The sequence below is a fragment of the Hippopotamus amphibius genome, chromosome 13 (assembly GCF_030028045.1).
Source record: "Hippopotamus amphibius kiboko isolate mHipAmp2 chromosome 13, mHipAmp2.hap2, whole genome shotgun sequence".
In the NCBI taxonomy this organism is placed as follows: domain Eukaryota; kingdom Metazoa; phylum Chordata; class Mammalia; order Artiodactyla; family Hippopotamidae; genus Hippopotamus; species Hippopotamus amphibius.
The window spans coordinates 37,342,376-37,366,572 of record NC_080198.1 but is presented as its reverse complement, the minus strand read 5'-3'; the positions used below and the strand labels follow the sequence as shown (position 1 = coordinate 37,366,572).

Genomic DNA, 24,197 nt, shown 5'->3' with positions numbered 1-24,197 from the left:
CACCCTAAAAGTCAGGGCTGGGTAGGGTGCCGGCACTCAGTTTGAGGGGGAAATGTTTTGGGGGAGTGGTTGGATGCAAGAGAGGTACGGTTTTGGCATCCATGTGCACAGAAAGATGGGGTGGGATGTGTAGCCTATACCATGCTAGGATAGGGGCATTGCAGGAGGATGTTCTAGTACAGACACGTGTGGGGAGCCATGCGCCACATGGAGCAGGTGAGATGGGCTGGAGGCTTGCCAAAGACCTTGAACCCATTCCATTCATTTAACATTTACTGAGTACCAACTGTGTGCCCTGTGCACACTCAGTCTAGTAGGTGGAGGGCTGGACTTTGGATAAGAAGACAGATGAAGGGTGGGGGCATGCTAGAGCACCAGGCAGGGCTTCTGGGGACCAAAGGGAAGGACCAGATGCTGGGCAGGAGGGGCTTTCCGGCCAGCAGCCTGGGGTGGCTTGGATTTGAATTTCCGCTCTGCGGGCAACGTCCTGTACACAGCCTCTCAGCCGGCACGTCTGCACACGTGCGTGGCCGCTGAGGATGGGGGTCACTCCAGCTGACCGTTCTCTCCAGGTAGCATTCCTGTTGTGTGGGTAGACAAGCCATGGGTGCTGGACTAGGGGGCTCTGAGCTTTCCAGCTGGGCCTGGCCTGTGGCCCCAGTGGGCTCAGTCCCACCCTCTGGATGTCTGCACCCGGCTAATGGGAGCATAACTGCCCTTATAGGAACCCAGAAATGCTGTGGCACCCCTGCAGTGCCCACTGGGCCTGCTGCCCCCTCACCTGGGTCTCTGGCTGCCTCCACTTCTTGCTCCTTCTGGGACACTCTGTCTCGTCATGCTGTCTCTCCGTCTCTTTCTCCATCTGGCTATCTCAGCCGGTTGGCCATTTCTGTCGATCTCTCTCTCACCTATCTCTTTGTCTTTCTGTCTCCCTATCTGAATGTCTATCCATGTAGCTCTGTGCATTTTTCTCTGTTTGTGTTCCTCTACATCCTTCTGCATTTCTTTATCTCCCGGTGCCTCTGTCTGTCTCTGGATCAGTATGCATGGATGCAGATACCACGTGCGTGTGTTCTCTCTCTGTCTCTCTTGCCTCCCTCTGACTCTCTCTGCGTCTTCCTGACGGCGCCTCTCCTCAGGGCTGACCTTGCCTTCCCCCCGCCCCCGCCCCCCGCATCGGGGTCTCCAATGAGTCCTGAGCTGCCCCAGGCCCCCACTCCAGCTTTCTTTGGGGCCAGGAGTCCGGCTGTCCAAATATTTGGCCGCCTCCAGGGGATTCCGGGTCAGCAAGGAGGAGGATGGGCTGGCTGGCTCGGGGTCTCCCCTGCCTCTGGGGGGCCACAAGCACGTGATGTCCTGTCCTTTGCCTCAGCTGAGCCTCGGGCTGCACGTCTTCTCAGCAGGCTGGCAGTAGGGGGAGGGGGCTGCTGCTGGCTCTGGCCCAGTCTTGAGCCAAGAGGTTCTGATTGCAGCTTCCACTGGGGGCCATCTGAGCGAGGAGGGTCCAGAGTTGGGCAGGAGGCGAGGCCTAGGTGTCTGGAGATAGGCCCAACACGAAGCACGTTAGGTGTTTAGAAAATGTACCCTGTCACAGGAAAGTCCGTCTTCCGGCCCCAGCTGGGGGCCTCAGATCCTCCTAGACGCTTCCGGATACCCAGAACGCAGGAGCACGGGGTCAGGGAGCTAGGGGATGAGGGGTTGGTGTGGCCAGCACATCAATGTTCTGTACCATTTGCCTTCTCCCGGAGGTGCCCCCTCCGGCATGCCACCCCCTCAGTACCAGCCGGATGTTGGCCACAGACTAGCCACTTACTGAGTGTTGTTGACACTGGGGGAGTGGTGGATGGAGGACTGGATCTCCTGAGGTCAAAATCTGGAGTTGTGGGTGTGGGGGAGGGGCAAGGGGTTTGTTTCAGTATCCTCCCCTGTTCTGAACACTCCCATGCACCCTGTCCCTAGACCCCTGACCTCAGCAATCAGCTCCACACCAACCCCTTGTGGCTGTGCCCTGAAAACATACAATCCAGACATGTCTGTTGAATCCAGTTTCCCCGCTGACTTGTCAGAGAAGGGTGTTTTCCTTCTGAAGCCTGGAGAAGCAGGTGGTCAAAGGGGCGCTAGGCTGGGAGGGGCACCTTCTCTCAGCCAATGAGGGGAATCGTAGGGACCGGTGAGCTAGAACTGGGGGCAGCCCTCATCCCTGAGCGCCCAGGGATGACCACAGTGGACCCTTACGCCAAGCCGGGTGCCTCTCCCCTGAGATCCTAGCTGAGGTGAGGGCTGCCCCAGGCACAAGGAGCCTGGGGCCATGGCAGCAAGCTCTGTGGGGTCTGTGCCTCCACCAGCACGTGTGGCCAAAGGACTGAGGGAAGAAGGACACGGGGACAGAGAGGTGTGCGTCCCCTAGCAGCTGACGCAAACAGTGGCCCCACGGTGGCCTGGATTCCTGGATCTCGAAATCTTTAATTAGCCAAACTCGACGCCTGCCGAGGAGGTGTGCCTGACGACTTCTCACCCTGCGATGTCTGCTGTCTGCGTGGGCGGAGGTGGCCTGCTGTGCTATCCCTGTGGCCTCTGGCCCGCCTGGCCCTTATCTCCCAACGGAACAAACAGGCCCCAGGGCAGTGGCCTGGACCATCGATTTACTGCCCGAACCCATGCTACACCCATGACAGAAGCCATTCTGATGATCTGCCCAAGGCCGCAGGGATTTCCCCACCCTAGAGCCTGACCCCTCTCTCGGAGCCTGTGGTCTGCTCTGGGGGCGGAGTCCTCAGGGAGGCTCCTCACTCTGTCCCCACCTTTGGTCCAACCTCACGGACCTGCTGGAGGACAGGACGACACTGAGGTCCTGAGTAGGGAATACTGTGTCCAGGGTCACACAGTGAGGCAGGGCCAGGTCAGGCCTCAGACCGAGAGGGTCCGCTCTGGGCTTTCCCCACAGTGGGCCAGAATCAGGTGGCAGCTTTCCTGGAGCTGTCCCTTGAGGCTACCCCGATACCCGATGCAAAGGAGCCTTGGGAGGTGGCAGGCCTGAGGCATGGGAACTGTCAAAAATGGGCTGCCAGCCTCAGGGAATGGCTGGGGGTCCGTATACCAGGCCAGTGCTAATCTCTACCCTGGCCCCCCAGCCCTTAGCCCTGCCCTGACTGAAGTATGAACTCCTTGACCTTGACTTCAAGGCCCTGTCAGGCTTGTCTATGGCCATGGAACCTTCATTCTATCCTCACAGCCTGCCTCATACCACACCTCAGGGCCTTTGACCGTGCTGTGCCCTCTGCTTGAGGTACCTTTTCCTGTTTCCACACCTTGGGGGCCCCTCCTAGAATTTCAGAACTGGCTCCCTCACCTCCTCCTCCAGGAAGCCTTCCTTGTTGCCTCTCTCTCTTTTTTGGAGTTCCAGTACTATGTGGCTTAGTTGCAGCAGGAGCCATAGGGTGGGGGATGTGTGGGGGGGTTTTGTCCCTTCCAGATTGGAAGCCTCTTGAGGAACAGTATTCCATGTCCTTTCTGGGATCTCAGGCCAGCCTGAGACCCAGCAGTGACGGATCATGAGTAGTAGATGGGACCTGAAGATTTAGGCCCATGTCCCGCTGAGGGGATGGGAAACCTGGAGCCAGGACCTCAGGCACCTTGGCCATGACCATGCCATGGGCTGTGGTCTCCCTGGAGGCAGTGCCTGGCTGCTAGGGAAGAATATTAAAGCAGAGAAGAGTGCTTTGTCCAGGCTGTCGACTCAGTACCCTCTGAGGGCCTGTCCCAGCCTGCCCAGGGCAGGAGGCCAGGCAAGGGCAACCTCAGCTGTGCGCCAGGGGGCACTCTGGAGTGACTCTGGAGACCAGGTGCTGGTATCCTTGGAGGGGTGCTGTTGGCGAGGCTCAGGGCAGGGGCATGAAGAAGACAGGCTGACCTTGGGGACTCTAGTCCAGGGGAGGAGGGCATGAAAAGAGATGGTCAAATTGTTGTGGTCCTGAGGGGACAGGACAGGCTGGAGGAGAGAAGGGTTCAGACGCCTGCATCAGAGGAAGAAGAGGCAGCTTGAGGGGTCCAGGGCTACCAGGAATGGGGTCCTCAGGACCGAGGTACCTAGGATCTGAACTCTGGCTTGGGGCTGCGGGGGGCAATCACAGGGAGGTCCTCCGGGTGGTTCCGTGTGGCTGCTGCCTCCAGCACACCGGGCCTGTGGCCTGAGGCCTGAGTCCTGAGCCTGGCCTCCCCTACCCATCCTAGCCGTGAGTGCTGAGTTTGAGACCTCTGGTGCTCCAGCTTCAAGAGCAGACCTGAGACCATCAGGATCTGGAGTGTGGATGGGGGATTTAGGGCAGCATTCAGGGTTCCCAAGCAGAGGGGTTGCCATGACGTCAAGACTAGGCTCTAGATGACCTGCCTGGCAGTGCTGCCCCCTCCCTGGTCTCCACTCTGGCCTCAGGTCTCCTGCTGGCCTGTTTGGCCTTCAGGATGTCCTTATAGATCCTGGCGGCACTATGCCCAGGTACCTTCTGGGCATGGGGTAGATGGCTCCCAGTGCCAGTGGTGGGAGAAGGGGCAGCAAGTTGTCTGGGCAGTGGGCAAAGTTGGGCGTGGGGAGGAGGGGGGCTGATGCCTTTGAGGGCAGCAGAGCTATGCCCTGAGCGCAGGGAAGGGAAGACTGATCTGGTGGTCCAGGCGCATCTACCACTGGCCAAGGCCTGAGTTCCTGACCTAGGGATCTAGGAATTGGGGAGTCTGCTCAAAGAGTGAGCACCTGAGGGTGGGGGGTTCCCTACCAGGGGAGGAGAGGCTTGAAAGAGAATATGGCCCTGAGGCCACGGCTGTGTGGAGGGTGAGGACTGTGTGGCCCAGAGAACTGGGCCCCAGGGCACCCATTTCCTGGAAGGCCACTGAGGGCCCTTTGCAGCCAGGCAGGCAGGGTCCAGGTGTCCAGCCACCCAGCACCGCCTCAGGCCTCCTGGCTCCGGGGGGCAGTTAGCCTCTGCGCCTGCCGTTCCCAGCGCCAGCTCTCAGCCCACAGAGGGATCTTTGTTCTGGCTGCCAGCAAAGCCCGCCGGGCGGCTGGGAACAGGGCCCACAGCCCTCGCCCTCTCCCGAGGCCTCCAGCCGTCGGGCAGTGCCATTCTAGGTTGACTAGGAGGCCCCTGGCACACAGCACACAGGAAACCGTCTCCCAGGATTAATGTCAGGGAAGGGGAGTCAGTCAGGGCCCAACCCCAGAGTGGGGTCTGGAGGCCTGGGACTCAGCATCCTGAGATCCTGTCATCACTGAGCTCTGAACTCAGGTCATCCAACTGACCCTTACTTCACAGATGGTGAAACTGAGGCCCCAAGGGCTTGCGCGGGCCAGCGCGTATACATGGCAGGGGGAGTACTAGGTACCGGCTGAGATGTCCTCTCAGCATGTCCTGGAGAACTCAGGTATCCGAGCTCTGCCCCTCGATGGCACGTTCCAGGGAGGCAGCGGGCCATGCTGCGTGAGCATGTATGTCCTCAGTGAACTTCTGGGAGGTATGCTGCAGCTGCAGACTTCCTGTGGGAGTCTGGGCCGCGAGCCCAAGGCCTGGGGATAACCAGAGGGACTGCCTGCCCCGTAGACTTCTCACTGCGTCAGTGTGAGAGCCAGTGTTCCTGGCGGCGGCCCCTGAGCCATGGAGACACCTCTGCAGACGGAGATGGTGGAGCTGGTGCCCAACGGCAAACACTTGGAGGGGCTACTCCCAGTCGCCACCCCCACAGCTGGCAACCAGAGGTGAGCGAGGGACTCAGTCATGGCTTAGGGCACGGCGGGGTGCAGGGCAGGGCGCTGGAGCTGAGCTGCCGGGCTGGTCTGTGCCTGCAGGGTCGAGGGCCCTGGGCGGAGCTGTGTTGAGGGCGAAGGCTTCCTACCAAAAAGCCCCAGCAAGGAGCCACACTTCACTGACGTGAGCAGGGGCAGCAGCGGGGGTCTCGGGAGCATCGCTGGGACTCGGGGGGCGGTAACGAGGAGCTCCGGGGCCGCGACGGGAGGCCAAGGGACAAGTGGGGGAGTGCCGGTTTACCCTCCACCCCTTGCTGACTCGCCCCACCCCTCCCGTCTCATTGTGGTGCCTGCAGTTCGAGGGGAAGACCTCTTTCGGGATGTCCGTGTTCAACCTCAGCAACGCCATCATGGGCAGCGGCATCCTGGGGCTCGCCTACGCCATGGCCAACACGGGCATCATCCTTTTCCTGTGAGTACCCTCAGCAAACCTGCGAAAGACAGGAGCCCTAAACAGGCCACCAGCCCTGACCGCCTAGGACCCACCAGTTTCCTGTCCCAAGACCCAGGCTGCAGTGGATGGGCACTTACACTCAACCCAAACCACAGCTGAAAAAAACAGCCGTGGCCGGACTAATACACCTCACTTCCCAGTAACCCCACTGAGACGATGACACGGGGCCAGCCTAACAGGCCCGAGCCTGTCCTACACGTGATGGATGAACCCCCCGGCCAGGTCTTATGTGGGTCCACGTGTCCTTACCTGGGAGCTCTGCCCTTCAGCCTAAATGGAAAACCGATTTGTTCCAAGATCTCAAGGGGAGGTGGTGCTCAGAGGGTCCTCTCGGGGTCATGGCCGCCCTGGATCAACCTGGGTGGTGTTCGCCACCCCTGGGGCCTGTTGAGTTTGCATCCACACATGGGGCCCGGACGCCTGGGTCACAGACCCCGCACACCCAAGCCTGCTGGAGCTCACGGCCCCCTGCCTGCCAGGGGAGCCCCAGCAGCCTCTTTCTGTCCACCTTCCCCAGCTTCCTGTTGACAGCCGTCGCCCTGCTCTCTAGCTACTCCATCCACCTGCTACTCAAGTCCTCAGGGATCGTGGGTGAGCCCCAAACCTGGCCTGTAGTGGGGAGGGGTGGGCTGGGAGAGCACTCCTGACTGTCCTGATTCCCCGTCCCCACAGGCATCCGTGCCTATGAGCAGCTGGGCTACCGTGCCTTTGGCACCCCAGGAAAGCTGGCGGCGGCCCTGGCCATCACGCTGCAGAACGTCGGAGGTGAGGCTGACGGGCAGGCAGTGGGCGGTGGATAGGCTGAAGGCCGGTTGGTCTGGCTGACCTGCCCCTCTCCCCCCAGCCATGTCCAGCTACCTGTACATCATCAAGTCCGAGCTGCCCCTTGTCATACAGACCTTCCTGAACCTGGAGGATCGGACCTCGTGAGCCCCAGGGTGGGGCGGGGTTGGGTGAGGGTGGGAGGCCCTAGTCTAACGCTCCATGTCCGCCACTAGCAGAGACCAGGCAGGGCTAGTGGGAGAGACAAGTGAAGATGGGAGGCAGAGCGCTGCCAGCAGAGCTCACATTCAGTGCACATTTGTTTATGAAGCACCTTGGGGAACCCTCCCAGGAGAGCCATGTGGGGCGGGGGGTGGGATGAGGCTGAGGAAGCCAGCCCCGGACCCAGCCTGTAAGCAGAGAGGACCTGAGAACCTCAGGCTTAGCTCTAAGCTCCTGCTATTCCTGACCGTGGCTTGGGTGTTAGCCTCCCCCAACCTCGCCCCAACCGAGAAATTAAGCCCGCGGTGTCCCAGTTGCCTATCGTCAGCTTAGCCAGTACTGATGGCATAACCATGTTTTGTGGGTAGAGAAGATAGCCAGGCCCTGCTGTTGGCAACACAGCCCCAGCAAGCAGAGAGAGCTGACAGCAGCTCTGGGAGGAAGGAAACAGCCAGGATTCTGACCCTGGGCCCTGGGGTCCTTTCCCAAGGAGCTGGCCTTTGGGCTTGCCCTTGAAGGAGGGTCTCATTCCTCATCCCTTGAGTTCCCTGCGTCCACCGTCCATTGGGGCAGGGGGGGCAGGATGATGCAGAATGCAGATGCTGGGGGGACCACAAGGAGCTCAGGGGGTTGGCAAATCCCTGAGACCCCCACGGAAAATGCCTCACCCCCCAGATCCAGGTTATTTCATCCCACTCACCCCCCTGGGGAGGCTGGACCCAGACCTGTGTGTCCTGGGAAAAACAACCATAGTAACTGTAATTGTAATGGTTACCAGGCAGGAGCTGAATGTATTAGTCCTCACCTGGCCCAGGAGAGTGCTGGGAGTAGGCCCATTTTGCAGATGGGGAAAGGGAGACTCAGAGCTGTGGACAAGTATTCTTCAGAGGTCACTCGGTGGCATCACTCAGTGGCACCACAGGTGACCCTGACTGGGGGTCAGGTAGCCCCACCACCTGAGGCGGAGTGGACTCTAACCTCGGCTCCCCACTCCCGTCCCTGCAGGGACTGGTACGTGAATGGAAACTACCTGGTGATCCTGGTCTCTGTCGTGGTCATTCTCCCTCTGGCGGTGATGCGGCAGCTTGGTGAGTGTGGTGGGGCCAGGGCCTTGTAGGGATGCATGGGAGGGAACTCAGTCTCACATCCGCCCTCCCCCACTTCACAGGCTACCTAGGCTACGCCAGTGGCTTCTCTCTCAGCTGCATGGTGTTCTTCCTAATTGCAGTGAGTCACCCTCCACACTGGTCAAGGGAGAGGGCAGGTCTTTCTGGGAAGCCTGGGTCAGAAGGCAGCGCCTCCAGTCCTGATCTAGATGTGGCTTCACAGTGACTTCCCAGGCAGCCTAGCCTGGCCCTGATACCCTCATCCTTCCCCACCCCCACCTAGGTCATCTACAAAAAGTTCCATGTGCCCTGCCCGCTGTCCCCCAATTTAGCCAACACGACAGGCAACTTCAGCCTCATGGAGGCCATCAAAGAAGAGGCAGGGCTGCAGGTCGAGACGGAGGCTGCAGCCTTCTGCACCCCAAGCTACTTCACACTCAACACACAGGTTGCAAAAGGCCCGGGTGGGGGCAGCGGGCCTAGTGAGAGTGTGGGGGACTGACCTGACACAGAATCCCTGTTTTCCCAGACGGCATACACCATCCCCATCATGGCCTTTGCCTTCGTCTGCCATCCTGAGGTGCTGCCCATCTATACAGAGCTCAAGGAGTAGGTATCCGTGGCTGGGAGAGGAGGAGGGGGCTGCCTTGAGTTGGTTTGGGGAGGGTGGATGTGATCCTAAAGAGGGGAAGGAGTGATAGGAGCCAAGTCATTTTATCAAAGGCCTCTATGGCTGCCACAGGGGCGAGCGGGGGGCAAGAAGGAGGCTCCCGCAGCTACCAGATGGTGAGGGTGTGGTGCCAGAGAGAGACCCCAGGACACGTGGGGGTTTCCCAGTGTGGCCCAGCTTGGCACCAATCCCCTCCCCTGCTGCCTCACAGCCCCTCCAAGAGGAAGATGCAGCACATCTCCAACCTGTCCATGGCCGTCATGTATGTCATGTACTTCCTGGCCGCCCTCTTCGGCTACCTCACCTTCTACGGTATGGCTGGACCATGGGGGCAGAGGCAGAGGCCAGGCTGGGGGGCAAGGGGCTGGCCAGTGGCCATGGCAGCCTATAGGCGCTCATTAGGTCTGTGATGCCTAACTGTGCCCTGCAGCTGTGGAGGTGAGTGTGTTGCCACTCCCCAGGCTCAGGGTCAACCCAGGCTCAGAGCCCAACCCCCTCCCTGGACCTCCTGCTGACCACCCTCCCTGCCTGCCACAGACGGGGTGGAGTCGGAACTGCTGCACACCTACAACAAGGTGGACCCGTTTGATGTGCTGATCCTGTGTGTGCGTGTGGCCGTGCTGACGGCAGTCACACTCACAGTGCCAATCGTTCTGTTTCCGGTAAGCCAATGTGCAGGTGGCCACGTGGCCAGGCCACTGGCGGGGTGGGACTGATGGGGCTGACAGGCTGATGGCGCTCCCCACACTGCTTTCCAGGTGCGCCGCGCCCTCCAGCAGATGCTGTTTCATGATCGCGGGTTCAGCTGGTTGCGGCACGTGCTCATTGCGGTTGGCCTCCTCACCTGTATCAACCTGCTGGTCATCTTTGCCCCCAACATACTGGGTATCTTTGGAGTCATTGGTAAGAGTCTGGCCCTGCTGTGAATGGAGACAGGGTACTGCCCCCAGAGAACTTCCCTTCTGCAGACCCTGGCAGATTCCTGAGCACATACCCTACATTTAAGTGATGGCTGCCAGCCATGTGCACAGCTTGGCCTCCCATCTGAGATTTGTTCTTAGTGCTCTCCTAATCCATTTGGAGGGCTTAGGACCACCAAGTCAGTTAACCCTTGCTGGGGGTGCTGGGGGATTGGGTGGAGCCCAGAGGTCAAGGGGTCTCCACAAAGGATCTCATTGGGTCTTGTCCCCACCTCACATATGAGGAAGTTTAGAGTGATTAAGGGAGAGCCATATAGCTGTTAAGCAGAGAGCTTTGATTCAGCCCCAGGATCATGGGACTATAGGTTTGAGGTTCTGTCCAGCTGTCCCAGTTTGGGCTCTGAGCGGGAAGATCAAACAATTCTGAGACATCTTTGGGGTGACCCAACTCAGGAGACTGACTCCCCAACCCAACTCTGCAAGGACCAACACACAGATCTGAGGGCTGAGTATCACTGATATCATAGACAGGACTCTTGGTTCTACATGTCTGAAACCTGACTCAAAATGAATTAAGCAGAAAGTAATGTATTGGCTCAATTAATGGAAAAGCCTTCAGGAATAGCTGTATCCAGGAGCCCAATATCCCCAAAGCTCCATCTCTGCTCTCTGCCTGCCTTTTCTTTCTGCTAGCTTCATTCACTAAAAAGCACTAGCCTTCTATCCTCGTGGACAGAGAACAAGGGGAGGGGCTGATGGGCTCTCCAGAATCAGGCAGAGCTCTCAAGTGGAATCTCAAGATGAGACTCCCTCATCAAGGAATGTTTGATCTCATTAAAGGGTCCACCCCTGAACCTTAGCCAATAGGTGGGCATGAGCCAGTGGCGGCCATGTCTTATTCTTTACAGGTGCCACATCTGCCCCATGCCTCATCTTCATCTTCCCTGCCATCTTCTACTTTCGTATCATGCCCACCGAGAAGGAACCTGCAAGGTCTACCCCCAAAATCCTGGTGCGAGGGGCCTGGAGGTCGGTGGGCTGGTATGGGGCTGAGGGGGCTGCCCTGACTTCAGACCTGACCCTAACTTCTGACCCCACAGGCCCTTTGTTTTGCTGCACTTGGCCTCTTGCTGATGACCATGAGCTTGAGCTTCATCATTATTGACTGGGTCTCAGGGACCAGTCAGCATGGAGGAAGCCACTAGGATGACCCCCCCCCATCCCGCTCTGTCTACTCATCCTCGTACCCCTGCCTAGACTCTTCAGCCCCTGCTCCCATCCAGTGGCCAGTCGGAGGGGAGGAGAAAGACGTGGTGAACACTTTGGCATTTGGCTCTGCCCCACGTCCTCTCTGTCGAAGTTTTTGTTAGAGCCAGGACCAAGGCCCTTGGGCCAATACCCTGCTGAGCTCCTGGGCTACAGGGGCTTCCTGAGCTGGGACCAGGGCAGGGCTGTACCCCTGCTCCCTTCCTGTTGCCTCAGATCCCACCCAAGCCCCTTATCCTCTTTGCACAGGTGCATAGACTGAGGCCCAGCAGCTGCCCCCTAAGGTCACACAGCCTGTAGGGGCACATAGAGCTGAATCAGGCCTGCAGTCATCCCCCTACCTTGCTGCTGGACTATGGTCTGCACCCTGGGGCCTCATCTCCCTCAGCCCACTTGTCTTTCCTCCTTCTGTCCCCTAGGCCCCTTTCAGGCACTTGGGCTCAGGCCCTTGGATGATCTAGTCCTCTTTTCCCATCCCCTCCACCAGGAGCAGAACCCCCTCACCCTATACCTGAAGCCAGAAGGTTGTTTTGAGGGTGAGGCTGGTGTGGGCACCACAAGGGACCCCTTCCCTGGCCCTTCACCAATCTGGGGAGGCTGGGACTCCCCTCACCCCAAGTCCAGGCTGTAGCTCACATTCCACTGCTGAGAGAAGAAAGAAGCTGGGGCCCAGAGCGTCTCTGCCCCTGGGAGCCAAAGACCCCAGGGGCCTGTCTGGGGCAGGGGTGGAGAGGCTGCCAGCCCCCTTTTATAAATGTTATACAGCAGACCAGCTGTGCTTTATATTCTTGATCTCCATCGTCCCTGGGTTCCTGGAAAGTGGGGTGGGAGCCAGAACATGGACGGCGATGGAAGACCCTCTGCCTTTGTCCTTGGGATAAGGGTGGGACAGGGTGAGTCCCCTACCCCACCCCGCCCCCTGCCTCCCAAACCAACCAGTGGCATGCGGAGACCCAGCTCTGGGCCTGGGCCAGGCTCAGCACAGACCTGCTTTCTCACGGGGTGAGGTGGGGAGGAATTAATGAGGCCCCAGGAAATGGGACAGAGAGAGGCCTCCGGAAGGAGGCAACGTGAGGTGCATCCCCAGCAGCTTCAGGGAGGGTCTGAGCTGGGGGCGGCTGAGCCCTGCAGAAGCCCTGCAGAAGGGCCCCCTGCCCTCCCTGGCTGCCACGTCAACCCTCTATCAATGCCTTAAGTCTGGGGACAAAAGTCCAGGGATCCTGAACCCTGTCAGGCTAATCGTTTATTACTAGTCAAACCTACTATGAATAAAGGTGGGTTAGTGAGTGCCTGTATGTGGGGCCTGACTTTTGAGTGGGGGAGTCCAAGGCAGGGTAAGAGCTGCAAGGATGCAGAGCAGCCCCCGGTGCCCTGCCCTGGGTGGGACTGGGAAGCTGACCATTGCCTGGGGCAGGCCTGAAGCAGCTGGGACCTAGCAGGACGGAGCTGCCCAGGCCTTGGCATCAAACCCTCATTAGGAGAGACCCCGCACCCGGCTAGGCGGCCGGGGAAAGGGAAGCAGGAAAAATCCAGTCTGAACTGGCAAGGCAGCTGCCGGCTTGAGAAACCCCTGAAGAAAGAACTTCCTCAAGCTGGTGGCTGCTAGGCCCATGGCAGTGCCAGCGGATCAGAGGGGGACTTCCTGAGTCTGGTTCTCATCAGCCCCCGGCGCCTGACTCCAGCCTGGGGACTCACCCAGGAGTCCCGTGGCCCCAGAAAAAGAGCTGGACACTGGCCTAGAGGTGGCCGCAGCCCAGAGTGCCCCTGGCATGCAGGGCTGCCCTCTGGGGGTCTTTGGCTTCTTCCTCATCAGCTGGGGCCGTGGCCCTGCCTGAGACGCTTGGCTCCTAGGGAGTAGGAGGCAATAAAGGGCAAGGTCCATCCTGCTGACAGACCCTGAGGATTTTTTCTCTTACTCCCTCCATCCAAAGAAGGCTGCAGTTCAGAGCAGCAGCAGGACTGCCTTGAATCTCTTAAGACCCCAGGCCTGGCTTCAGGCCTCTCAGACCAGGGGGATGTGCTGACATCCAACTCCCCCCCTCCGCCCCCGCCACATACTCACACACTCACCCACATATACACCGCTGGGGTGGAGGAAGGACCCTGGGCCCTGGAAGCCATCTCTGCCTGCCAAGCAAGTTCTCCTCCAGACTGATCGTTGGGCAGCAGGCTCCAGGGGGAAGAGGGCAGGCAATGTGGCCACTACACTATAGAAAAATCAAGTGCCCATAAGACTGTTTGAAAATGAGTGTCTCGAGACTTCCCCTGGTGGTCCAGTGATTAAGAATCCGCCTTCAGGGCTTCCCTCATGGCACAGAGGTTAAGAATCTGCCTTCCAATGCAGGGGACATGGGTTCAAGCCCTAGTCTGGGAAGATCCCACATGTCGCGGAGCAACTAAGCCTGTGTACCACAACTACTGAGCTCCCGTGCTACAACTACTGAAGCCCGCACACCTAGAGCCCATGCTCCACAACAAGAGAAGCCACCACAATGAGAAGCCCTCACACCACAATGAAGAGTAGCCCCCACTCGCCGCAACTAGAGAAAGCCTGCACATAGCAACGAAGACCCAATGCAGCCAAAAACAAACAAATAAATAAATAAAATTAAAAAAAAAAAGAATTCACCTTCAAATGCAGGGGACACAGTTTCAATCCCTGGTTGGGGAACTAAGATCCCACATGCCATGGGGCAGCTAAGCCCACATGCCACAACTACAGAGCCCACACACTCTGGAGCCTGCACACCACAACTACAGAGAAACCTTGGCTCCACAACTAGAGAAAAGCCTGCCTGAGCACCACAACAAAAAAAGATCCCACTTGCCACAACTTAGACCTGATGCAGCCAAAAATAAAAATATTAAAAAAAAAAAAAAAAGAAAAGAGAAAATGAGTATCTCTGGCTGCCAAGTTCCAGCCATTTGGCCTCCATGAGGATGGGTCTGCAGGCCCTTGGTCATCACTAAGCATTTTTGTACATTTTGAAAATTTTCGCAGGTCTTTTTTCTTCTTGTTTGCTTTTTTAAAAATTTGCTCTGAAAAAATTTTTTAAAAAATCTGAAATGTTAACAAATTAGAGCAGGAATTTCCTGGCGGTGCAGTGGTTAGGACTCTGCAGTCTCACTGCTGAGAGCCCGGGTTCAATCTCTGGTCAGGGAACTAAGATCCCACAAGCCCCGTGGGGTGGCCAAAAAATAAGTAAATAAACAAATTAGAGCAACACAGAGGTTGTCTGTATTTCTTTTCACCACTTTTCTTATGACTGCTTGTAACAGACAAATAAAATGATATAGACCAGGAAAAAGGATCAAAGCATGGGCCTTGGTCTCCCTGACCAGCAGCTGCCCCTGCCTGCACCCTTCTCACCTCACATGCACACATTCACCTCTTAACTGAAAAGGAATTCATTGTTCATTCATTCGACAAGTATTTAATAAGATTTCCTACGTGCCAGGCACTCTTCAAGCACCTGTACATACAGCAATGAACAAAGTGAAGACCCCTGCCTTCCTTGAACTTCTATTCTAGGTGGGGGATTAGATTCAGACCAGAAACATGAAACATAATCAGTAAGTTATATCATGTGTTAGAAGATGAGCAGTAGGGTAGGGAGTAAAAACAGCATGGTAAAGGCAATGAAGAACAAGGGTTAGGGGACTTCCCAGGCAGTCCAGTGGTTAAGCCTGCGTGCTCCCAATGCGCGGGACACATGTTCAATCCCTGATCAGGGAACTGAGATCCTGTGGGTCAGAATGGGCCTCACTAAGAAAGGGACATTCGATCAGAACCTGGAGAGGGAGGAAGGCATGGAGATGTCTGCAGGGAACATTCTAGCCAGAAAGATCAGCCCATGCAAAGCCCTGAGGCAGAATGTGCCAGGCATGGGATAGGAGCAGCCAGGAAGCCATGCAGCCTGAGGCTGAATGAGGTGCGAGAGGGTAGAAGGGGCGACTGCAGGGTAATGAGGGGATGTTGTGGTACCTTGTCAGCCACCATAGGACTTTGGATTTTTCTCTGGAAAAAGTGAGAGCCAATGCCAAGTCCTGAACAGAGGAGGGAGCAGGATCTGACTCAGTAGCAACCTAACTTTTCAATGGATTATTCTGGCTGCTGCGTTGAGACTAGACTCTGGGTTGGGGGGAACCAAGGGTGACACTTGACACAAGGGCTATTACAATTTTTCCAGACAGACATGTCAGGTGTCTCAGCCCAGGTAGTGGCACAGTTGGGGTGAGACTTCTGGGCACGTCCTGAAGGTAGAGGTGGCAGAGTTCCCTGATGGCTTGGGTATGTATGAAGGGAAGGGCAGAGACAAGTCCAGATTGACTCCAAGCTGCCACTGTAGCTGCTGAGGGAGGCTAGGGGAGGAGTAGGCTTGGGAGGCAGATCAGTTTTGCCCATGAAAAGTTTAAAACACTGACTGGATGTCAAAGTGGAAATGCCACATTTGCTGTTGGTGTGTGACTTAAGTTCAGTAGAGTGACCAGTGCTGGAGCTTTGGATCTGGGAGGCAAAGACAGTGGATTGCTACTCAAAGACAGGGTCCTGGATGTGATGGGGGCAGGTGGGTTTGGAAGGAGGAAGGCAGTGGTACAGACTGAGCCCTGGAACATTCGTCTGTTAGGAGGTAGGAGAGATGAGGTGGAAGCAGCAAAGCTGGAGGGAGCAGCCAGGAGGTGGGAGGAAACCCAGAAGAATGTGGGCTCCCACGAACCAGGCAAGCATCAGCTGCTCAAGGAGGTGAGAGTGGAGCACAGACCACTGGGTCCAGTGTAGGTCACTAAGGACCCTGACCAGGGCTTTTTTGTGGAGGGAGGAGCAAGCCTGCCTGGAGAGGGTAGAGGAAAGAGAGGTAGGACATGGAAAGAACAAGTGTAGACAATCTGTGTGAAGTGAGAGGAGCAGGGCTGACCGAGGCATTTAAGGAAGACTGGGAAGAAGCAGCTATTGAGGTTAAGTGATTGGAAGAAGCTGGCAGGGTGCTGGGTTGGAGGCAGGTGAAGGACTTCTGAGCCAGAGCCCTGGAAGTACTGAGCTGAAAGACAGTACGTGGAAGTTGGACAGCGGCATCAGGCAGCATGCAGGGTGGCCACCTCCTGGCCTGGCCAAGCCAAGCGCTGGTAGCTAGGAACATCATGGGTCCACGATGGAGCCAGGGACATCAAGGAGCATATGGAGGAACCCAGAAGACTCTTTCAGATCTCTGCCTTGACCTCACTTTAAAGTCATCCAGCAGCTAACTTTCAAACAACGTGGAACAGTAATAATAGACTGCAAGCTACTTAGGAAGAAAGAGTAGCCCTGAGAAAAATCGGAAAGAACAAAACTGCTTTCAAAACCATACAAGGCTGCAAACCCGCCCTGCCACCGCACAGCGGGACCTGGACAGGATTAGACTTAACCCTCACCCCCACCCCCACCCTCACAGACCCAGCACATCCACAGAAGGCGGCCTCTGCTGCCCCCTGGCGGTCAACAGACAGAGTCTGGACAGCGCAGTGACCCACGTGACACGTTACAGGTCCTGGTGGTGGGGATGGTCAGCTATGGCTGTGAAGCGGGGCCCTAAGGCTCACAGGCTGTCCAGGAAGGCGTCCTGGCTGGCGCATGGGAAGAGGGCAGGCGGGAAGGCTCCGGGCGGGGCCCGAGGGTGAGGCCGCCAAAGGAGGGGCCGGGGCTTCAACACTTGGCATCCTGGGCAGGTGAGGAGCTGCCAGTCCCACACTTGGCAGGGTTCTCAGGGAGCCAGGCCTGGGCCCCATGAGCTGCCTGACCTTGGAGGGGTTCCTGGCGCGGAGGAAGGGGCCAGAATCCCAGACCCACCTTTGACCAAGCGTTCTGAGAGCTCTACCAAGCATCGTCCAGCTCCTCTCCTTATCCTGCCCACGTCTATCCTGGGATCAAGCTCAGCAAGGCACCCGGAGCCCCCAAACCGCACCCCCAGGCGGCCCCGGGCTCAGCACAGGCTATGGGCACTGAGCCACCCCAGCTTCAGGAAACAGGGGAAGTGCCCACCAGGACAGTCAACCAAATCAGCGTCTAATCTCCGCTGTGAATTTCGGGGGAGGAGGCTAGAGAGCATACTGGAACGGAAGGGGCGAAGATGCCAGGACCAGAAGAAGCAGGAAGGCATGTGTCGTGGCACGTTCTGCGTATGGCCAAAGAGGGCGGCTAAGGCTGGAGGAAGGCCAGGAAGAATGGAGTCAGAACAGGGCAAGGGCCATGGGGCAGCTCTGAGCCGGAGGACGCTGAACGGCTGCTGCCCTACGGAGGGAGGGCCTCGCTGGCCACCGAGTGGGCAGATCGGCAGAGGCGGGGGCCAGGGCTGGAGGCAGAAGGAAACGGGAAGGCAGGCCTGGTGGGGGTAATGGCGAGCGGCAGTCGGGAGGAGAGGAGAGGACTGCGCGGAGGTGAGGGCGCGGGGCCGGCCTCGGTTCCGGCGTTGCGCCAAAGACCCGCTAGGAGGCGCCGCTGCCCCGCGAATCCGTGCCCGGCCTCTGGCACCGCCCAAACCCGGCACTCTCGCCTAGAGAGGCCCCGGAAGAGGCGGGGCGGCGCACTCAGGCCGTTTCCGGCTTCAGCGTGGGCTGGAGGCGGGGGTGGGGGGGGTGCAGAGGGGAGTGGGTGGCAGAACTTGGGGAAGGAGGTGAAGAATAGGCAGGGGAGAGGGTGCGAGGGGGGCTGTGGTGGGCCGAGGGCTGGCAGTGTTGGGAGGTCCTAGGGCAGGGGTGGGGAATAGGGTGGCAGGAGGCTGAGGGACAGGTTCTGGTCTGCGAGGCTGCACCCTTCGTAGTTCTCAGCCCCACGTCTGAGTCTCCGGCCTTTTCGCTTGTAAAATACAGTCCTGGAGCTCCTGGGAAGCTTGGCGCTACCCAAGACCTGAGGGCAGAGGCGAGGAAAGCTTCCCAGCGATGGAGAAATGGGAAGGGAACTCCAGGAGCGGAACAGAGAGGTGCATAGAGCTAGGGAAGCTGCTATAGGCGCCTAGGGAAGCTTTTAAACAAATTTTCTTTAAATGTTTGAGCGATGTCTATTTCGAGAAGAGGCCAAGCCTGTGGAGAAGGCTGAAAGGGGATTAGTCAGCCCAAACCTGTTGGAGGAGACTAGCTCAGCCCAGTTATATATGCCTTGCCCCGCACATGTCCCCAGCTACCCTCTCCTAGAGGATGTGGGACAGCCCTGTCTCCATAGGCTTAACTCCATCACCCCCATCTCCTGTACCACATGGTGGTCACCCCGTGCCTCTTTCCCTGCCTTCTCTCTTGTCCACAGGGGCCACACTCTCCATAGCAGCTAGAGGGAACTTTAAAATTGTGGCTCATGTCACCCGCCCTTAAAAGCCCTCCAGTTTTTTTTTTTTTTTTTTTTCTTTTTTTTAGGCTGCACAGCTTGCAGGATCTTAGTTCCCTGATCAGGGATTGAACCCTGCCCCAGCAGTAAAAAAAAAAAAAAGTGCTGAGTCCTAACCACTGGGCCACCAGGGAATTCCCCAAAACCCTCCAATTGTTTCCATTTGGAATAAAATTTGAACTCTTCCCTGCCTTGTGGCCCAGATGCTCTGGCCCCTCCTGATTACCCGCTGACAGTAGCCCACAGCCAGGCCTGTGCTGTGACAGACTGTGCTGGCCCAGGGCACCTCAGAAGCTTTTCTCTAGCAGCCTTAAACCATCCCTAACCAGGCTCGTTCCTCTCACTCTGTCTAGTTGGCTTCAGTGGTGGCATGTGCTCCCTGCAGTACTGCAGAGCGATGTCCCATGGTCCCAGGGCCCAGTGACCAGCATCTCTCCCAGAACACGTCCCCTTTCTCCTCCTCCTCCTCTATTCCTGGTCACTGTCTACAGGAAGCTTCTGAGCCCTGGTGGCTGGGCCTTGGTGGCACCTCATGAGCTGCTTGCTGTTACATCACCTTCATTAGGGCTGTTTTTGCTCCTCCATTAAATTAAATTCCAGGAAGCAGTGCTAATGAAGGCCTTAACAAGTCGCAGGAGAAGCTGCCAGCCCCAGCCTTTGGACAGCCTGATAGGGAAGGCTAGGCAACAAGGTGAGCAGAGGAGTGGCTCCTGGGGATGAGGCTGATTATCCTTTCCCAGGCTCTCTAAGGACCCTGGGTTTCCCAGGGGAGGTGGCCTTTAGAGGCTGCGAAGGTGGCAGACACAGTGGCAAATTGGACAACAGCTCCTCAAGGACATGGAGTGGGGCTCAGCTCACTCTTGGACCCAAAGCCTTGAGGGCTCCCTTGGTCCCCTGCTAAGTCCCTGGGCCGTTCTCCCCCAGTCATATCAGCAGCACCCTGAGTGCCAGGATCAATTGGATTTTCAGGGCTAGGCATGGGTCACTGGCTTGAAGATGCTGGTGTCCACTGCAGGCTCACATGCCCTCCTACCTCAGCATCTCTTGGGCACTTAGGAGCCCCCTGCCTGCCCTACGCCTCACTGATGCCTCCTAGCTGTCCTCCCTCACACCACAGTCCCTTTTGCTTTGGCTGTTCTGGCCAGGCTGGCCTTTCTGTTCCAGGAATACCCAGGTCCTTCCCACCCCAAGGTCTTTGCACTTGCTGTCACCTCTGCCTGTCACTCTCTTCTCTTGGCTTGTCACGTGGTTGGTCCCTTCTCATCATTCAGAGTTCCCCTCCTTGGATTGTTCCTCCTGCATACAGCTCCCAGTGGCTCTTGTGTCACCCTGTTGAGTTCCTCCAAAACTGTGGAGTTCATTTCCCTGTTTAAGTGTTTGGTGTGCTCCTGAAGGGCAGGGTCCCAGCTCCCTTGCTCACCCTAAGGTTCTCCTCACAATGGCACACAGTAGGTTCACAGCAAACAGTACTTGAACAGGTGACTCCTCCTCTCAGAGCCTCCTGCCCCTGATTCAGGTGGAATCCCTTAGCCCACTCAGAACCTTCTGGCATGGAGTGCTGGGGCCTGAGTTCTCCAGGCCAAAGCCAATTGAAGGAGGTGGATGACTGTGAAGGGGGACCCTGGACCCCAAAGCCTGCCAAGCTTGAGACTGTTTCTCTGTGGGGAAGAGAAGCCTGGGAATAGAGGTTTGAAAGGAGGGGGCAAAGAGGGCAGGGTGGCTGACTCCAATCTCAGAAGCGTTGCTGGGCTCAGAAGCAGGAAAGGGGAAGTGCAGGGGATGTACCAGGAGGTGGAGCCTGGGTCAGTGTTGCAGGGAGGGAGCCAGCTCTGACCACTGAGATCTGGGAGCAAAAGTTGCTGAGGCCCTATCTGCAAAGCTGTGATTTGGTGGTACAGGAGCTTGCAGGGGACTCCCTTCCTTCTGGGAGCCATGGAGATGGGGTGGCCAGGATGCTGGACTCAGCGTCCCTGTGGGGTCCTGCCCGGTCCTAGACTCTGGGTGGGGGCAGACACACCCACCCCGAAACTGCCTTTGGGGAAGTGCTGGCAGCTTCCCCTTCCTGGAGTCCGTGGGCTGAGGTGTTGCAGCCCACTCAGGGGGTCTCCATTCCTCACCCTGTTCAGCCTGGTGTGTGACAGGAACTCAGGACAAGCTGGACCTGCTCTGTGGCCTGTAGTGAGCCTCAAGGCTATCCTAGCTATCCGAGTGAGCTGGTAGCTGCCACTTCTCCCTTCCAGCTGGGGTACCGTCTTCAGTTCTGCTGAATATCATTTTATTGTCCTTTACAGTCTAGTTCAGGTGCTGCTGGACCAGCATGCACAGAAACAAGTCATGCCTCTTCTGGTACCCATGAGGCCCTGGCTGGGCAACCATCCTGTGCCCCCAGAACAATGTCTCTCAAAAGGACAAAAGGACTCCTGGGTTCCCAAGTGTAAGGGAAGCAGCATGCTTGTGATGTCCCTCACGGGATGACCGTGGATGGATGCTGACACCTTCTGGGTCTCAGTGGCCTGAGCTGCAAAGCCAGGTGTTTCTTTAGCTCTAACCCTTGATTTTCTCCCCAGCCCATTCCCAAACCCACCCTCCCAGTCCCTGTTCCCTCCTCCCTCAGTGATCTTCTCCCTCTAACACTCCCCACACCACCTCCACCAAGAAGGCTTCCTGACCTTCCCAGGCACCATGAGTTTCTCCCCTCTCCGCACAGACAACCCTGGTGAATATTTTTATAGTGACAGCAGGATTAGTTGTTGGTGTACCTCTCCCCACTCCATGATGGCGGAGCCCCTGGAAGGGTGGGTTAAAGTTTGTGTGATTAATTCATTTCATGTGACAAGTATTTACCTGCCACCCTCAAGGATTATGCTGTAAGGGGTCTGGAATCAGAGATCTGGGTGGGTGGGAGAGACTCACCACCGGGATGGTGGGATCTAGCTGGGGAGGGGAAGCCCCAGGACAATGGGAATCGGAGGTGCCCAGCTCACAGCCAGAGAATGAAAGATGGGGAGGAGAGAAGTGGGGGAAGGCATGGGGAGAGCAAGGCAAGGCAGATGGCTGGAGTGCTGGTGTGCTGCAAATGGAGGGAGGTGAGGTTGGCTTTGGTTGGGGACAGCCCCTACAGGGCCTGGCAGAAATTACTGTTATGGGACTTCCCTGGTGGCGCAGTGGTTAAGAATCCACCTGCCAATGCAGAGGACACGGGTTCCATCCCTGGTCTGGGAGGATCCCACATGCCACGGAGCAACTAAGCCCGTGCACCACAACTACTGAGCCTGCGTGCCTAAAGCCCGTGCTCTGCAACAAGAGAAGCCATTGCAATAAGAAGCCCGTGCACTGCAACAAAGAGTAGCCCCCGCTGGCCACAACTAGACAAAGCCTGTGTGCAGCAACAAAAACAATGCAGCCAAAATAAATAAATAAAAATAAATAAATAAATAAAAATAAATAAAATTACTGTGATAACAAGTCACTCCTTACTGTGGGTGTTTCACGTACCATGCACATTCTGAACATTTACCTACATTTCCTCCCTTAGCCCTGACCTCAGCCAGTGCAGTGGGTAGCTATTACTGTTAGGTCCATTTTACTGATTTAAAAAAACTGAGACACAAGGAGTTTCTGGTACTTGTCCAAAGTAATATGCAGCCAGCAAATTTGCAGACTGCTCCTGAGGGTCCTTGCCGTCAACGGCCACTATACCGCCTCTGCCCCTGCCCCTGCACAGTCCAAAGCAGTGTGTGTGGGCTTTATCCTCAGGTATTGGGGAGCCACAGAAGATTTGTGTGCAAGAGAGTGAGGTGGTTTCTTTCAGCAGTATCCCCTTGACTGCCATGTAGAGGATAGATTGTAGAGAAAACAAGAGAGCCAGGGAGGAGGCTGGAGGCCTAGAATAAGGGACAGTGGGGACAGAAAATAGGCACATATTTGAGGGAGGAGTTAAGTAGGGGAAGAAATTGACCAGATGTATGGGTGGGGAGGAAGGGCCTTGTCTCTGGCTGGTGAGAGGCCACAAAGTGGAAAGCCCAGGAACAGGGGTTATTGAGCGTATCCGAAGTGTCTGGGCTTCAGAGCAGCAGTGAATATGGGACTGACGATCTGGGAAGAAATTGGGCTGGAGATGACCCTGTGGGGTTCTGAGCCCCGGGGGTGGGAGGTGTGTGACTGGAGGAGCAAACAGAGGCTTTGCGGTAGCCCTGGGGACCCCCATAGAAATGGAGAGAGAGCAACCAGGAGCGCCGGATGCAGGCGTCGCTGGACTCTCTAGGAAGAGCACTTAACTGGAAGCGAGTAGCTAACTGGTGGGAAGGGTGCAGATACCACAGGAACTGGCTTGGGGCTGGGGGAAACCATGCCTCCCAGTGGCCCTGTCCTGCCCCGCCTCCATTGATTGGGGTCTGTGTTGGCCCACCTCTGGTGAGCCTGGCCTCCAAGGGGCTGACAGTTTCTCCCCGTTGCCTGGCAACTGCTAGAGCTGTTGGCTGTTGCTAGGAGCAGGCTGGGGAGGCCCGAGGAGGGAGGATCCTGCTCTTAGGCGAGGGGTGGGGCTGGCCGGGGAAGAGGCCCGCCTTGAAACTGGGTTTGTAGTCTGTGTGGACAGGCTGTGTTCCTGGCTGTGTGCACCCATTTTTATAGTGTGTTCTGTGGATATGAAGCATTTTGGAGGCTGGGCCTGTATATGGATGTATAGAGCATATCTCTGAATTTCTGTGTCCCTGGGTGGGCATTGTGTGTTTTCAACAGGTTCGCTGAGTGCTCATAGCAGGGCCTGCCTGAGCTTTGGCTCCAGACAGGAGGTAGCCCTGGAGGAACTATCTGAGGACTTACAGGCCAATGCCTCCTCAACAAGGGAGCCATTCAGATAGAGACACACAGACATTCCAGGGAGAGCAAACAGCCTGAGGACTGGAAGCAGAAACAAGATGTGTGTCAAGGTGGTAAGGAGGGAGTCTGTGATGAACAGGAGACTGAGGGTGGCTAAGCATTGATGACCAAGCATTGGTAGCCAGCTCCCTTCCTGGCTTTGTGGACCTTTCTTGTCTTTGGACTGAGGCCTCCCCAGCTTATGCACTAGGGCCACACAGGACACCTTCCTGGGTAACCCTTGGCAGACTTTTAAAATGTCCATCAGAGATCTGGGCTGTGGCCTCCTCCTGGAGAACAGAATCGAGAAGACTGAAATGTCCCACTAGAAGTGCTGCTGCCTCCACCCCACCTTTGTCCAGCCATGGGGTTGCAGCCACTGTCTGGTGGTGACAGGCCGTAAGATCATGGCCACTTATGCTTCCAGAAGTCAGGTGGCACCTCTCTCTCTCTCTCTCTCTCACTTGGGTCATGGTTGCTGGGTCCCAGGTTGGAGTCTGGGATGGCTACCTGCAGGAGGATACCTCCTAGAAGATCAGAGAAGGATGGATAAGGCTTGGATGATTACAGAAGGTACCCCAGCTGAGGGAGACAGCCTGGACAAAGGTGTTGAGGTGGCAGTAAACTCTTTTTTTGTTTGTTTTAAACTGCAACCCAGAGAAAGAAGGGGCCAAACTCGCTTTAAGGCTAAGAAAACCACAGTCCAGAGAGCCTCCGGGGCTCTTTGGATCCTGAAACAAGTTTATTGGATTCATTAACTTTAACGTGACGGAGACACGCCTCCTCTGCTCT

The 24,197-nt window shown here is 56.9% G+C and overlaps 1 protein-coding gene across 1 annotated transcript; it reads left to right on the top strand.

Moving 5' to 3' along the window:
• The first annotated feature begins 5,588 nt into the window (after positions 1–5,588).
• Positions 5,589–14,085, top strand: SLC38A3 (solute carrier family 38 member 3). The gene is made up of 15 exons (XM_057705461.1): positions 5,589–5,743; positions 5,834–5,915; positions 6,088–6,203; positions 6,763–6,836; positions 6,918–7,010; positions 7,090–7,171; positions 8,235–8,317; positions 8,398–8,456; positions 8,619–8,783; positions 8,865–8,944; positions 9,217–9,317; positions 9,543–9,667; positions 9,764–9,908; positions 10,834–10,937; positions 11,026–14,085. The coding sequence occupies exons 1-15, from the start codon at positions 5,643–5,645 to the stop codon at positions 11,128–11,130; spliced, it is 1,515 nt and encodes a 504-aa protein (XP_057561444.1). The 5' UTR covers positions 5,589–5,642; the 3' UTR covers positions 11,131–14,085.
• The last annotated feature ends 10,112 nt before the right edge of the window (positions 14,086–24,197 follow it).